We start from the raw sequence: 16,735 nt of genomic DNA, 5'->3' as shown, positions 1-16,735 counted from the left end.
TTATGTACCTCGTGAAACTGAGAAAGCATAATAGCTTTGGGATCTTGCACATTTTAGATTTTATTATCCTTAAATAACATTGTGATAAAAGGCGTGTTTCCATAAAATAACAACACGGTGTGCCTAAAAATTATATCAAAGTTCTAATACTTAACATAACTTGTCTTGTACAGTGTTGGTGAATAGTAAATAGCAACGTGTTTTTTATTCGATAAAGCTGATGAAGGGAAACTGATATATAATCTCTATACCAGGACAATGCACCTAATGTATATATGGAACCTTAGACATATATTACACTGAAGTTATTAGGCCTGGTCGTATTATTAAAATGCGTTTGGACATTTGCGATGTTGTGTATGACTTTTGTTGGCGCCTTACAAGAACATTCTCTCACAAGAAATGCCTTAATGAAATTGTGTTCTTCAATGATCGACTTCTTCTTGCAGAATGCAATTTGCAAAATCCAGGAGAGAAAAACAAAATTGATAAAAATGTGGAACTGATATATATTGAATACATGTCTGGAAAATACATATCATTATTAGAATGTCTTTGTCATTCACACAACACTTAGGGCTGTGACTTACAAAATAGTATTTAGAGGGGATAAGCTGGTTTGGGAGCCATTGTTATTGCAGCTTACATTGAAGCCACTGCTCTTGAAGGTAGAAATATAACCATTGCTAATGAAATAGAGGTAGTAGTTATTGTTGTTACAGCCGACATTGTTGCCATTTGTGTTGCAGCTAACATTGTTATGTTTGAAATTGAAAATTTGCAAGAGCATGTAGTGAACAAAATTGAAGGAAACATTTACAGCAGCTGTGTATTAATAGATTCAGATAAAGCAAGAAAAAAGTCAAGATTTAACAAAGAAGTGGTACTTAACAATTACTCTCTGAATACATAAACATGCAAACTTATATGCAAAACACGATCTAGATATCAATATAGGTATTGTCACATATCGGAATCGGTTGGTTTTATTACTGGAGGAGTGTGTAAATCATTAACGAAGTGCCTGTAGAGCTCCCAGATACCGTAGATTAGGATTTATGCTATTTCACGTATATTGTGAGCTGGTTTAAATGTTAAAAGTAAGATTAAAACGTTCTACCATCTTGGGTTCATAATAGACATAAAATGAGGTTAATACATAAGAGGTTTTGAAGTAATATCAGCGTTTACATTATGTAAAAACTGGCACGTTTAAGTACATTCTTATGTCATTATTGAAGAGATAAGTATGTGCTGATTTCATAATTTACACAATAAAAACTGTTACAGTATTATTTGAATGGTTGATTTTTACCTGATTACGAGTTTTCATAGTTAAAGGTTTAAGTGTAAGTAATATATAAAGACTAAGTAGAGAAAAACAGGTCTTTTATTTGTTCCAATTAAATGTATTACTTTAAGCAGATTTTTAGTGAACAAATCTCTTATAACTTATAATGACAGCGAACCGTTCTTCAGTTCAATATTTATTTGCAGTGATTGTTACTTTTAGAATCAGTGGCAGCGACGTCTTGCAGGTCTAATCATTGGTGGAAAATTGAGTTCACCACATTATTGACAAGGTTTTCTTCCTCTAAATTGAGGTCAGCAGTAGTTCAAATCGCTAGTTATTCAGTCTTCTGTTTGACTGGACTTAGGGAATGGAGTGAAAGACTTATTCTTGTTTGAACTTATGTATATAAATCAGTAAAATGTTCTTTAAACTCATAAATATTTACATTATACAACCCTATCTTGAACACTCCAGTACTGGTACAATATCGTATTGTAAATTGAAACACAATTTGGTTATTCTAAAACAAATAATGTTATTTTAGTGTAATATTTTGTGTGCTTCATTTCCCATTGATTCAGAGTGTCAGGTTCACCCATTTCGGTCAGGTTAATTTTGCTGTTCATTATTAAGCTCATGTCATATGACAAGATGTTATATTGGACAAACAACAGTATCTTAATATTGATATTTACTTCAGCTAATTGGGTTGTAAATATATTTGCTTGAGCTACAAGAATTATATATGACACATTACGCTAACTTTTTAACATCATTTATGTATTGTGTCAAATGGCAAGATGTTTCAGTGTACTTGCAAAAGATATACCAATACTGTTATTTACTTAAGCATACAGGGTAATAAATATTTTACTACAGTACCGGTGTTTACTTGCCTGGTTCATAATATTTTCAGATTTACTGCACTATATGTTAGTTGACAGTCATATGAATGAATGATTGTTAAGGGTCTTCCACAGTGCAAAAGTGGGTGGGAAAAGGCAATAATAAAACGTTTCAAAAGTCTATGTTTTATTTAGTTTTGAGAACTATCTTTTTCGGGAGTAAACAAATATTCTTTGTAGCATGGTTTGGGATAATTAGGAGTTGGTCAAATTTTACAATGAATATTTTATGTATTGTTACTGAATAAGGAGGGACAGGCCATGCCAAGTTTAACTATATGGGAGACGTGAATAATAAACCACAGTGAGTGAAAAGGACATTTATTCAATGTCAAAACAAAATAATAAAAACCGAGTTTGACATCCTCGTTTAAGAGTCGTGTTGTTACACGTATGGCGGTTGTTTGGACGCCCAATATGCTAGTCTTGAATAATATGTTACGACGATGTCAAAGTTATGTGTCAAAATGCACAAGAATACTTAATCATCAATTTCGTTTTGGTTCTTTATGACATTTTTCAAATAAGTCAGATATTTAATAAAATAATGAAAAGAGGTGGATTAAATTCGTTTCCTGGCTGCAAAAAGTACAAATTCCTTTCTTCAAGTAGCTGTAATCATCACAAAGCATTAAGAATTGTTAATAGGGTACTACTGACAATTTTGACGCAAAAACATGTTCATTTTGTATTATAACATTTCCGAAAAAGTGTAAATCCTTTTTATTGGAAATTTGATAAAATATTGTTTCTTCAGATTTACTCAACACCTAATAACAGCTAGATATGTTGCAAATGATGTATAAATTATGCTTACTAAATATCAAACATCAAAACCAAATAAAAAATGATTTTTTTAAAACATTTTTAGTTTTGGTTCTTCAAACGACTTGTGGAAGGCCGTTGATACAGTCAGTCTATGACTAAATAGCATAACTCATGAAAGTAGGCACCCTCAAATAACAATTACTTAAAATGGTGATATTTTGTCTGTGTCCTTGTATTTGCTTACAGTTATTCAATTTAACTTGACTGTAAAGATATCACCGCTTTGAACTTATACGAACCTCATACTCCCGTTTCAGAAGTCTTGCGTTAAAACGGTAGCCAGAAATATAATATTGCATTGGATCATTTATTCATAAAACACTAAACATCAGAACAGGTGTGCATGTGGTCTGTCAGATACATTTGTTCGTGCGTTCTTTCAAACGAGTCTATAAAAAACCAATCATTGCCGTCTATAAATCTCACCTGGCAAGGTAAATTACGTCTGAACTAATTAAATATCCCACCCCCACTTTCCCTCAATATGAAATGAGGCGAGTAAAGTGCCAGACATGCATTCATTAACGCACGTTTCCACACACCTAAAAACTTTTTTTACAACAGGGTTCGACTATTATAGCTAGCAAGGGTTAAGATGGATTTTTTCTGCCTATCGTGAAAACTCACTTGGTCACATCATGTCATACCTGTTATTACCTGTTGTGTCTTTGACCTCCGTCTCTTATGTTGAGGAGGAGCAGCAGCACCATTTGGGTTGGTTGTGTAGCCATGATGATATCTCAAGGATGGTAAATAACACTTTCCTGTACAGTCATGTTTTCTTAAAATTAAGTTTTAATACAAAAGTATTGACCTCCAAAACCAGGTTGATGTCTTTATAAATATTTATTGTTTTTCTTGTGTAAAGGACATTTTGTGTTTATTTTGATGGTTCAGTCGGTACCAATATGGAAGAATAATTAGACTTTCTTTAGCATTGAAACATGCATAGTGTATATATATAAATGATGTGAAGAATCAAAATTGATCTTATATATGATATGATACATTAAGATTACATTCAGTGCAACTTTAAGTAAGTATCTCATTTGCTAATTTTACAGGCTAGATATATCATGACCTACAGGAACCGCAAGGTACAGATTTAGCTCTATTTATAAGTAATTTAGTTAATGGTCTCAATCACTGAAATGACCATTCGAAGATCCATTTCATGCATAATTTGTTCTTGAAGTTATTTATACAAGATACAAAAGAAACACCTTACCAACTTCAATAATGATAGTTCTCTATTGATATGAAATTCGGCAGTAGACCGGTCCTTATTTTATCTCACAAAATGTTGTATGTGAAATATTGGTTTAGTCTTGGGTCCACATGTAGACCAGGTCAAGGTCTTTGAAAAGTCATTGGTAGACACTGGAGTAAAAAAGTCATCAATCTAAGATAAGCATGTATTTCTGGTAATTTGATGGACACAGTGTGTGAATTCATACATGGAACCTAGGAGTGTTGTTATCTTTAAGCCATCAATTTCCAGAGGAAATAAACTACCTATATGTTTCCGGTAATCAATAAAATTTCATGCATTTTGGTTAAACACTTGTTATCTAAATAAATTGCACAAGTGGGAAAATACAAACATAATGCACGAAATACAATGAATGAATATATAAACAAAGTAGACAGAAGAATCATGCAACATTGTACCTCAGACACCAATGAGAAGACAGAAGCTTATTCAACGTCTCGCTGTTGTCTTGCGGGAGATTATTCTACCCAATGTTGGCAGAAAAATAGTAATTTATTGCAAAATTGTGCATTACAACTTGAAAGATATAAATGACTTATGGTCATTGCCAATTGACCAAACCTTCAAAATGTGAACAAATCACAAACAATAAGGAAAGGGCCTTATTACTGGTAGTTCATATGGCTTCACTTGTTCTGTCCTCTTCTCTGGTTTTCCAATTGGAAATATTTTATCATTCAAGGTTTGTGTTTATCTCATGTCTGTTTCAGATGGTTGGGGTTTCATTGCAGAATATAAGTTTTACAGTTTTTATATTTGTTTGAGATATGTCAGAAGTGTGTTAATCGATTGACAGATGTTATGTGTATATTCCATCTGCTATTTTAACATGCCAATTGTTTGTATGCATGAGTTGTAATTTTCCATGAAAATGCTATGAAGCATTAAAAACAACAGACACGTGTTTTGCACACCATGATTATTGATGCTTGGTGACATCTCCTTCTTCCTATTATTATTATAATGGTGGTTTTCAGTTCTTAAAGAGGCACATAATATGTTGATCCTATTTTATTTTAATTCATTGCATTTTAATTTTTACTCATTTGTCTTAAAGCTCCACTTTCACAGATTAAATTTATACAACCTTTTTATTTTTGGTCTGGGAATGAGCATTCTTTGCGTAAATATCGTCAAAGCAGTGCTAAAAGACTGCTGACAAAAACAGATCGCAGATTTTTATATTTCCGTTCCGAAATTAATGTGCTATGGCTTAAACCGTGGCTAACGGTTTAAGAAAAATGCATAAGAAATCATGTTTTGAACTTCAATATAAAACTCTGCGATCTATTTGTTTGTCAGCAGTCTTAAATGACTTGTTTACATCCATTTTCGAACAAATTGGGTTCATTCCACGACAATAAAATAAAAAAAAATAAAAACGTTCAATTTGTGAGAGTGCAGCTATAAATGATAAAAAACACATGTGCATTGAGTACAGATAAAAATATTAGCCGCTATAAAATATAACTTTTAGCTCCTAGACCACACATTTCTGATTAAAAAGGCGCCAAAATATCGCAAATAGTTTTATCCTTACGCAATTTATATGCTTTTCTTGTTTTGTTCATTACAGTCAAGTGAATTAAACAAAATAATGCATTAAAATTGAAAACATTTTTTGACATCACCATATAATATGCCCCTTTAATTGTTTAGCATTGCTTAAAATGATTAAATTTATAACAATTTTGCGGTAGCATAAAATGTATCATTTTTATTGTTAATTATTTATCTTTTTATATGAACTCATTACAAACCTTTGCACGAACAATGCGAGGTATATTCCTAATAGTGTTTTGCTGATCTCAAACATATCTGTTTATTAATAAATACCCAAATAATTTATAAGGAAGATGCATGCTTGACGAAATTGACAAAACCAAACACTTCTGAGCGTTCGATTGTTTATTTAATGTAATAAAGAAAGTCAAGCCTAGTATTATAGTTGATAAGAACTGCCGTAGGGACAGCTGACGTCTGAAGTACGAAATATAATATTGGACAGACTCCTGTTTAGAGAAAAGTCTATGATATCCATACAGCTTGTGTCAGCTTGTGTCAAACACCAGACAATAGTGTTGGTATTAAATTTCATTATGTAACCAAATTTTGTATGAAACATTTATTTGCAAAGATTAATTCCCAAATGCTAAAAAGTACGAGGGTACAACAAAAAGTTATTTTATAAATGATATACCATGTTTATTTTTTACTTAAAACCTCCATTTGAACATATTAGTCAAGCATTTATATACAACACTTGAATAAAGCATAGATATTTTTGAAATAATGAAATATTTATTTAATTTTGAAATACGAAAGCTCACATACACTGGCCAATATCTGGACTGTGAAGTTTATACATTAAATTAAGAGATACAATGCAATCGCCAATTCTATCGAAGTTCATCTAAGATGTGTTGTCTGATATTAATGGAGCTTTATTCATGACGTTGATAAACACAGTTATTTAAAGAATAACATTGTCGAAAGTAAAGAATGTTGTTGCCGCAAAGGAGATGATAGGAGAAGACGAGTTATAAATGGTATAAGTTTTCGGAGAAATTCATTATAATGACTAAGAAAAAGAACTAAGAAAGGACTCTTTCCCTGTTGTTAGGCAAGTCTCAAACCAATAAAGGTAAGGGGAACAAGACATAAATACAATTGTCCTGAAATTTTAATTATTTTCACTAGAAATCGGGTGGAGATACTTTTTACAGTGTCATAGTCACCAAATCATGCTTTCAGGACGGGTGTATAATAGCATCTTGTAATGAACTTGATGATGAATGTGTCAGTTCATTAAATATAAATTATCCTTATCATACCTGGTGATACTGCTTTATAATACTCATAATTTTGCTACGTAAAATCCAGAATCAATGGACTTTTACATGCATGTATGTTTGCATGCAAAGTACCAAGATACTTTTGAAATTTTGCATAGTTTAATGATTCTGAACCATATTTCAGGAACATGCTGTTGATGGACGCGGTAAAACCTCTGTAGTATTTCAATTCTGCACAGTAAAATGATTCTGAATCATTTTCAGGAACATGCTTATAATGGACACGGTAGAACTTCTGTAGTATTTCAATTCTGCACAGTTTTATGACTCTGGACCTTTTTTAGGAGCATGCTGTTTCCGAACACGGTAGAACTACTGTACTATTTTAATTCTGCACAGTAAAATGATTCTGAACCATTTTTCAGGAACATGCTGTTTCGGGACGCGGTTAAACTTCTGCAGTAGTTTTATTCTGCACAGTAAAATGACCCTAAACAGATATTAGGAACATGCTGTTTCTGGACGCGGTAGAACTTCTGCAGTATTTTTATTGTGCACAGTTTAATGATTCTGAACCATTTTAGGAGCATACTGTTCCTGGATGCGATCACCATGTCCATCATCCATGCAAAATGCTAAAAAACAAAAAGCCTGATTTCCTGATTAAAGGTTAGTATTATTCTTGCATGGATAGTATTGAATTATTTGCAGGTATGTTGTACTCTTAAGCTTATCTTATATGCTGGTGTTATTGAAAGACAAAGACAAGTTATAAAAAGTTAAAAAACAAACAAAATATTTTAACGTACGTTTTGATATACATCTAGGTTAAATTTGACAAGTGCTTTGTCAATTTTCATTCCAACATGTTTATACTCATGTAAATTGCTTTTTTTATAACTTAAGTACATATAAATCCGATAAAGTTCGATAGAGTGTCTAACAATATATGTTCATGAGGTCATCTCCCAAAATAGGTAAAATAATAGGTAGAAAAGAAAAGCTAAACAATGTTCTATAAACTATTCAACAACTTTTATTTCGCTGCACAATATTTACACCTCAACTTCCATTCCTTAAATGAACTGCCTTTCGGCAAATGCGTTCATCAATCGATGTACGCAACATCTTCGGATATGTTCGGATCGCAATTCATCGCATAACAATATACATAAAATTTTGATCTTGTTATTGTTTGTATTGTGTCAGCAGGTTCCGTAAAATATAAATCAACATTTTAGAAAGTGCTAAGTTATTATATTTTAAACGTTTTGTTGCCAAAAGTGTTTCAATTTTACGTTTAAAGGTGATTTCAAGTGGTTGATCTTTTCCCGCGTTATTGTGACGTCATTTGAAAAAAATGTTTCCGGTAACAGTCGGATCGTCCTATTTACAGAATGGGTAAGAAAGGATTACTGAAAGGTTATCCGAAATGAAAAGAAGTATTTTTTTAACGTTTCTTGAATAAAATAATTAACTGTTGGTGTAAATATAAGGAATGAATTGCGGGGTTGATGTCATTATCGGGGATATGAACGCAATTGGGCTGGTCAAAGTACGCGTTGAGTCCTTCGAACTCCAAATACTTTGACCAGCCCAATTGCGTTCATACCCCGATAATGACATCAAGCCAGCAATTCATTCCTTAATTTAATGTTAAAAAGCACTCTTAGAAATTTTTTCTGTTGTTCGTGTGTAAGTAAGAGCATTTAAAGTCCTTCATTGAAATAGAGTTTGTTTTTCAAGACGATAAGCTTTTAAAGACATAACTGACACCAGTTTTAAATATTATATATTATTTAGAAATAGGAGTGAAGAATTCATTCCAAAATATGCTTTTAAGCATTTGTCATTTTGTGTTAAGTACCTATTGCATATGACGAAACAAATAAGCAAAGTGTTCAATATACTTTTCACAGATTTGCGTTAGCGTCCCGTTCCTTTCATTAACTGATGTTTAAACGTATTTATTTTACAACGATTGTGCAATAAGATATTACAACATTATATTAATCACTCTCGTTGGCACGATGGTGTGTTCACTTCAATTAAAGCTCCAATATATACAACAGAGAAGTGTAATTGATAGAATGATTTATTCCACAGAGGAAAACAGCCATTTAAGAAACGCAATCAAGCCATTTCCTGGATTTGTGGATATAGTTGCTTTGCCATTATTTGAAACACTACACCAGTGGAAAAGCTATACTGCAATTGTTATTCCAGTCAGACATCTTAATTACCCGTAAACGCATTGACTAGTCTTTATGCAAACAAATGCCATTGAATGGGTATTTTAACGGAATTTTGTCTTGGAAAAATATGTCGATCTATGCCGTAAAAGCGGGTTGTTGTTCAAGCTTATTAAGTTTTCAGTGGGTAAACATTTCAATTTCACAACCAGCAGCCATTAAATAATAATGTATTAGATTAAAAGTAGACAAGGTCATTGTTTTTAAAACTTGTGTTTTAAATTTGGCGTATTTTGGCGCAAGATAAAATGGGGAATGTAGTTGAACTCTAAAGTGCGCACATTCAAAAATGTAGTCAAATTCATCACCAAAGGATTGTAAGAACATATATTACATATGCCATCTGTGTATTCGCTACAATTAAACCTAACTTTTTCAATTGGTAATTTATGATTACAACATCTATCATAAGAAAAAACAGATCAAGCTAAGTTCCTAGATAATGTGTTGAAGAGGTTTTTGAACTTGAATTCAGTTTTAGTTTTTTTTATGTTTAATCCATTTACTTGGAGATTTTTAGTTTCATTCCTTAACTAAATGTACTCGTAATGAAATTTAATAATGCATTGCATAAGTGGAAGTAGAAATTAGAGCCACTGAAGGATATTGGCCTAAATCGAACGTGAAACAATATATTGGGGCCTAATAATTGAAAAAGATTGGTCAAACGTATGGCCTGAATCAAACGTCAGTCTGACGTCACAGTGATCTCACGCGCCTACTGACAATGATTCCTATAAAAAAGAAGATGTACTGTTGTTCAAAGCAAAAGAGGAAAATGAATATGGGAACAACCATTAGTATTTGTCATACATGTGAATTGTGTGTCAAACCCAATCAAAGATACTCTCCGGCGCGTTTTAGCGTTAGATATCAAAAAGATCAATTTCGATCATACCTGCTTATTACAATACTATGTTGTCGTTGGCATTTATATGAAAGTCCTTTTAAAATATAACGTAACTAATGCCATTAACATTTGAATGAATTCATACTTGAATTTACAATTTTCTGTTTAGTTACTATGAGTCTTTGTCATCGATTGTGTGGTATTTAGTAATACTTATAAATGAAATAACTTAATTTGAAAACATTTGGTAGGGAATATGGCCAGCATTAATTATGTGAGAGAATCCTTCTCAACTCAATCCACTTACGAATGAATTATGTTTACTTTAGCAGACGTGATTGTTGTCTACCTTATTAATTTTAATAGAGAGAACTTAATGCAGAATGTAAAACGGACACCTTCATCACGTGATATTTGTAAAGGTACTGAAGGGAAGTAACTGCCGCGTGCACTTCACCAACAGTTTAATTCAAACCCGGTTTATTTTAATCGATTAACTGTGTTTTAGTTAATCATGCACTTTAAAGTTTAGCACCGGAAAATTTAAGAAATAAATCATATATTGTGTCTTAATTTGTTAATATTCTGCAAGCATGTCATTTGATTAATTATTAAAGGGTAAAATGTTTATTTGTCATACTGATACATAAACACTTCGAATCATGTCAGGTCAAAATGTTGACCTTTTACTTCAAACACTGCCAAAAAAAGACAACAAAGTACTTCGTGATTCTGTAGTCTAAAATTAAAAACATAAATTTGTTGTAGCCAAATTTCCTGATATTGCTGAGTTTTGCCCTGTTTTTTCTTTCTTTACAGAGGCCAAATCATGGTAAGCATGAATTCTATAAAATAGACATATGTTGTTTTAACCCACTAAAAGCTTTTAAAGGGACTCTCTCATGTTTTTGTACCAAATATTATTTTTTCCCGCAAATGCAATTGAAAACATTTATTTTAAAATTATTTTACTCTTTGGTACCAAAATTGCAGAACAACAACAGCAATTAAAGTATAAAAGAAAATGATTTTGATTTTAGTAGGAGCAAACCCAAGTCTGATATCTTAACATTAAAAGTATTTAATACCTTGAAAGCATCACGTGATTAAAAGCTTATGTCGTATGGCATGATATTTCATTGCACTAACAACAGTATCTTAAAATTGGTATTTACTTGAGCTTATTGGGTTGTAAATATATTTGCTTGAGCTTATAGGATTATAAATGAAACACTACGTTGAAGTATTATCATCAGGTATGTGATGTGTCAAATGGCAAGATGTTTCAGTGTACTTACAAAATATAAATACCAATACTGTTATTTACTTTAGCATACAGGGTAATAAATATTTTACTACAGTACCGTTGTTTACTTGCCTGGTTCATAATATTTTCAGATAATGAAACAATTAATCGTACTAAATGTTAGTTGTTAGTCATATGAATGCATCTCTGTTAAGGGCATTCCACAGTGCAAAAGTGGGTGAGGAAGGGCAATAATAAAACGTTTCAAAAATCCGTGTTTTATTTAGTTTTTTTGTGTTTATTTTTTTATTTTTTTTTATTTTTTTTTCAGGAGTAGAACATACATTCTTTGTGGCATAGTTTGGGGTAGTTGGCCAAATTTTACAATCAATATTTTATCAGATTTTAGTTAAAAAAAGCTTTCACATTTTTATCGGAAAAGTCTGTCGACATTAAAACTTTGTGTGTTGTGTCAAAATGCCCAAGACTACGCAATCATCCTTGTCTTTTGGGTTCTTTATGACATATTTTCAAATAAGAAAGATATTCAATAAAATAATGAAAAGAAGTGGATTAATTTCATTTCCTGGCTACAAAAAATACAAATACTTTTCTTAAAGTAGCTGTATTCACCATAAAGCCTTAAGATATTGTTGATTGGGGACTACTGACAATTTTGACGCAAAAAATAATCATTTTGTATTAAAACATTTCCGAAAAAGTGTAAATCCTTTTTTAATAGAAATTTGATAAAATCTGGTTTCGTAAAATTTACTCAACTCCTAATAACAGCTACACGTGTTGCAATGGATATATGATTTATGCTTGCTAAATATTGAACATCATAAACTATTCATCAACTAAATAAAAATTGCATTTTTTAAACATTTTTTGTTTAGATCCTTCGAACGACTTTTGCACTGTGGAAGACCCTTGATATAGTTTGTCAGTTAATGACTAAATAGCACCAACTCAGGAAAGTAGGCACCCTCAAATAACAATTACTAAAACAGGTGTAAAAAGTTAATATTTTATATGTATCATTGTATTTGTTTACAGTTATTTAGTTTAATTTAACTGGGAAGATATCACTGCTTTGAAGTGATACGAACCTCTTTTGCCCGCTTTAGAAACCTTGAGGTAGAACGGTGGCCAGAAATATACTATTTCATTGGATCATTTACTCATAAAACACTGAACATCAGAAGAGGTGTGCATGTGGTCTGTCAGAAACATTTGTTCATGCCGTCTTTCAAACGAGTCTATAAAAAACAATCATTGCTGTCTATGAATCTCACCTGGCAAGGTAAATTACGTCTGAAATAATTAAATATCCCATCCCACTTTCCCACAATATGAAATGAGGCGTGTAGAGTGCCAATAATTTGCAGACATGCACTCATTAACGCACGTGTCTACACACCTACATACATTTTACAACTGGGTTCGACTAGTATTGCTAGCAGGGGTCAAGGTAGATTTTTCTGCCTATCGTGAAGAATCACTTGGTCACATTTTGTCATACCTGTTATTACATGTGTCTTTGACCTCCGGCACTAATGTTGAGGAGCAGCAGCAGCACCTTTTGGGTTGGTTTTGTAGCCATGATGATATCTCAAGGATGGTAAATGCCACTTTTCTGTTACAGTCATGTTTTCTTAAAAATAAGTTTTAACAGAAAGTTTTGACCTCCAAACCCAGGATAATGTTTATATACTAAATACTAACTATATATATATATTGTTTTTTTTGTACAAAGGACTTGTTTTGTGTTTACTGTTTATGGTTCAGCCGGTACCAATATGGAAGAAGAATTAGACTTTCTGTAGCATTAAAACATGTATAGTGTATAATGGTCATTGTGTGTTTCAATAGTAAATAATTTATCTCCTGAAATACATTTTATAAATGATGTGAAGAATCACAATTGATCTTATATATGATATGATACATTAAGATTACATTCAGTGTAACTGTAAGTATGTATCTCACTTGCCAATATTACAAACTAAATATATTATTGACTTCCAAGAACCTCATGGTGCAGATTTAGCTCTACTTTATAAGTAATTTAGTTAATGGTCTCATTCACTGAAGTAACCACATGAAGATCCGTTTCATGCATAATTCGGTAATAATAACCACTGAAGTGAGTTAGTTCAATAATGAAAGTTCTCTATCGATATGAAGTTCAGCAGTTGAACAATCCTTATTTTATCTCACAAAATGTTGTTCGTGTAATAGTGGTTTCAGTCTTGGGTTCACAGGTAGCTATGTCAATGTTTTTAAAGGCCATTGGTAGACACTGGGATAATAAAAGTCATCAATCTAATATAAGCAAGTATTTCTGGTAATCTGATGGACACAGTGTTTGAATTCATATATGGAAATTATTTCCAGAGGAAATAAAATACCTTTATCTTTCCGGTAATCAATAAAATTTCATGCATTTTCGTTAAACATTTGTTATCTAAATAAATTGTACAAGTGGAAATATACAAACATTATACACGAAATACAATGAATCAATATATAAACAAATTAGACAGAAGAAATATGTACCTCATGTATTTCAGACATCATTGAGAAGACAGAAGTTTTACAATTAATTAATGTTTCGCTTTTGTCTTGGCAGACAAATACTAATTTATTACAAAATTGTGCATTATAACTTGAAAAACATAAATGGTTTAAGGTCATTGCCAATTGACCAAACCTTCAAAATGTGAACAAATCACAAACAACGGGCATTATTACTGGTAGTTCATGTGGCTTCACTTGTTCTGACCTCTTCTCTGGATTTCCAATTGGAAACATTTTACCATTCAAGTTTTGTTTTTATTCACATTATCTCATGTCTGTTTCAGATGTTTGCGGATTCATTGCAGAATATAAGTTTTACAGTTTGTATATATGTTTTAGATGTCAGAAGTTTGTTAATCGATTGACAAACATTTGTTATGTGGATATATTCCATCTGTTATCTTAACATGCCAATTGTTTGTATGCATGAGTTGCAATTTGCCATTAAAATGCTATGAACCCTTAAGAACAACAGAAAAATGGTTTGCACATCTTTGTTATTGATGCTTGATGATGTCGATTTAATTGGAGATGCAAACGTATACTTTTATTGTACAGTTTTGCTGCGAAGTTGGGTAATCGCCGGTTTACATCTACTTCTTCATACTATTATTACGATTAACTAATGGTGTGTTTTTTTAATTAATTGCATTGTAATGTTTACTCATTTGACTTAAATGATAAAATATTGTGTACAGGTAAAATATTAGCCTTTATAAAAAATAACTTTTAGCTCCTCGACAACACATGGCTGGGTAAAAAAGGCACCAAAATATTGCTAATATTTTTATCCTTACACAATTTATATGCTTTTCTTGTTTACATGATAAAAGATCACACTAAATCGTTTAGCATTCACCAATCAATTAATATTTTTGCGTTTTCAGCTATTAAATACACAATTACAATCTTGTTATCAGTGATTAATATTTTTCAAAAATGCATTACTTAGTCAGTAGTTTAAGGTTTATCACTCAAACATTATGTTTGTTATACATGTGTATATATTGATTTTGAATAAGAGTGTCACTTCAAAAAATGCAATTCAATTCCAAATTTAATGGAAATACTTCTATGATGTGTGGTCTGATATTAATGCAGCTTTATGACGATGATAAATACAGTTGTTAAATACTTTTAAGAATAAAAGATGACCCTGTAATGTAGCAACATTTACAAGGTAAAAAAAATGGGTTGCCACAAAGGAGATGGTAGGAGAAGACGAGCGAAAAATAGTTTGAGTTTTTTGAGGTAACGATTTTGAGAAGGAGAAATTCATTATTTGAGTAAGAAAAAGCATTTCCCTGTCGTTTCCCTAAATGTTACTTTTGTTGCTATGGTAACAAACTGGAATATCAATTTTGCAGCATTGACAAAATTCTGTATGCGTTTTAGGTTACACAATCATTTATACTAAAACAAATGTGTTATAAACGTAACTTATAATTTAAAACATTGAATTATCAAAAGCAAACTTATTTAAAAGCAGAATGAACCAAAAAATAATTTTATTCATTCGGTTACCATGGTAACCAAAGTTTTCATTTTTTTCACAATTTCATTTTTTTTTTCAATGTAACCGCTTCAAGATCATCATATCTTCCAAATGGGTTTACAATTAATTATTTTAGAAAACGTCTTAATTTTAACGAATTAAACAGCAGAAAAGGGTGGGTTTTTTTGTTATACACATGTAATGTCATACGTCATTTCACTGACAAATAAATGAACATTTCGAAAATATTATTTGAGTGTTATCATCAGGACAGCATTCTGAACACAGATATGTGCTTTAATTCTGAAATTATCTCATTTGCACCCAAAATATCATAGTGCATCACATATACCAATTTCAAACTACCCTGACACAGAAATCCTGATAATTCCCATTTTGCAGTACCTTTTTGAAGGACCCTCGTACTGGTTATTATATATTCATAGAAAAGAAAAGGTAAGATTACGAATACGAATACGAATGTTTATTTGTAATGAAAGGCCACCAGCCGAAAATACAGACAGATTTGTGTTATAAATACATAATAATAACATATTTATCCATGATAATAATAAATCACATCACAAAGAGAATTACAACACTTACAATGTTATTTCAAGAGTAAAGTACATTATATTATTGTGGCGTTTAAACTATTATGATGAGATTTATATTTTACATGGCATTTACAGCATTTGATCAAATAAATGTGAAAAGTGGTAAATATAAAACAATGGCAAATTGGACAGAAAACATATGATATCTTATAAGTCTTATGGTATATACAATAGTAATAGAACACAAATTGGAAGTACAATTTTAGGAAATCAACCCCTTCATGAACTCTTCCCGTACTTTGCTACATTCATATACAAATTTTGCTACATTGAAAATCTCTCTATCATTTTCAACAGACATAATTCTGGTGAATAAATGTACAGTTTCTAAATGATTTATCCAATAAGGAGAAAACAACGTCTTATTGTATCATACAAAGGACATATAAAAACATGTGGAACTCATCTTCTACTGAATCAACATGCTGCATGTTTAAGCAAAATTGACAATATCTATATTCACGGCTAATATCCATATAACGCCCTCTTTCAATCATAAGTTGATGCCCAGAACAGCGAAAATTAGAGATACATCGTTCATACATACATGGCATATCAACAAACAAATAACGTTCGACATGTAGAAGCGTTTTAAAT

The 16,735-nt window shown here is 31.6% G+C and overlaps 1 protein-coding gene across 1 annotated transcript in view; it reads left to right on the top strand.

The window, feature by feature from the left end:
- The window catches only part of LOC128220524 (vacuolar protein sorting-associated protein 4-like), a 76,355-nt gene that overhangs the window by 21,532 nt on the left and 38,088 nt on the right, over positions 1 to 16,735 (top strand). Inside the window, exon 2 of the mRNA XM_052928951.1 lies at positions 7,680 to 7,764. Within this exon, the coding sequence (XP_052784911.1) occupies positions 7,728 to 7,764 (37 nt within the window). The 5' untranslated portion in view covers positions 7,680 to 7,727. The remainder of the gene's footprint in view (positions 1 to 7,679; positions 7,765 to 16,735) is intronic.

This window comes from Mya arenaria, chromosome 15 (genome assembly GCF_026914265.1).
Source record: "Mya arenaria isolate MELC-2E11 chromosome 15, ASM2691426v1".
In the NCBI taxonomy this organism is placed as follows: domain Eukaryota; kingdom Metazoa; phylum Mollusca; class Bivalvia; order Myida; family Myidae; genus Mya; species Mya arenaria.
This window is presented reverse-complemented; position numbering and strand designations above follow the sequence as displayed.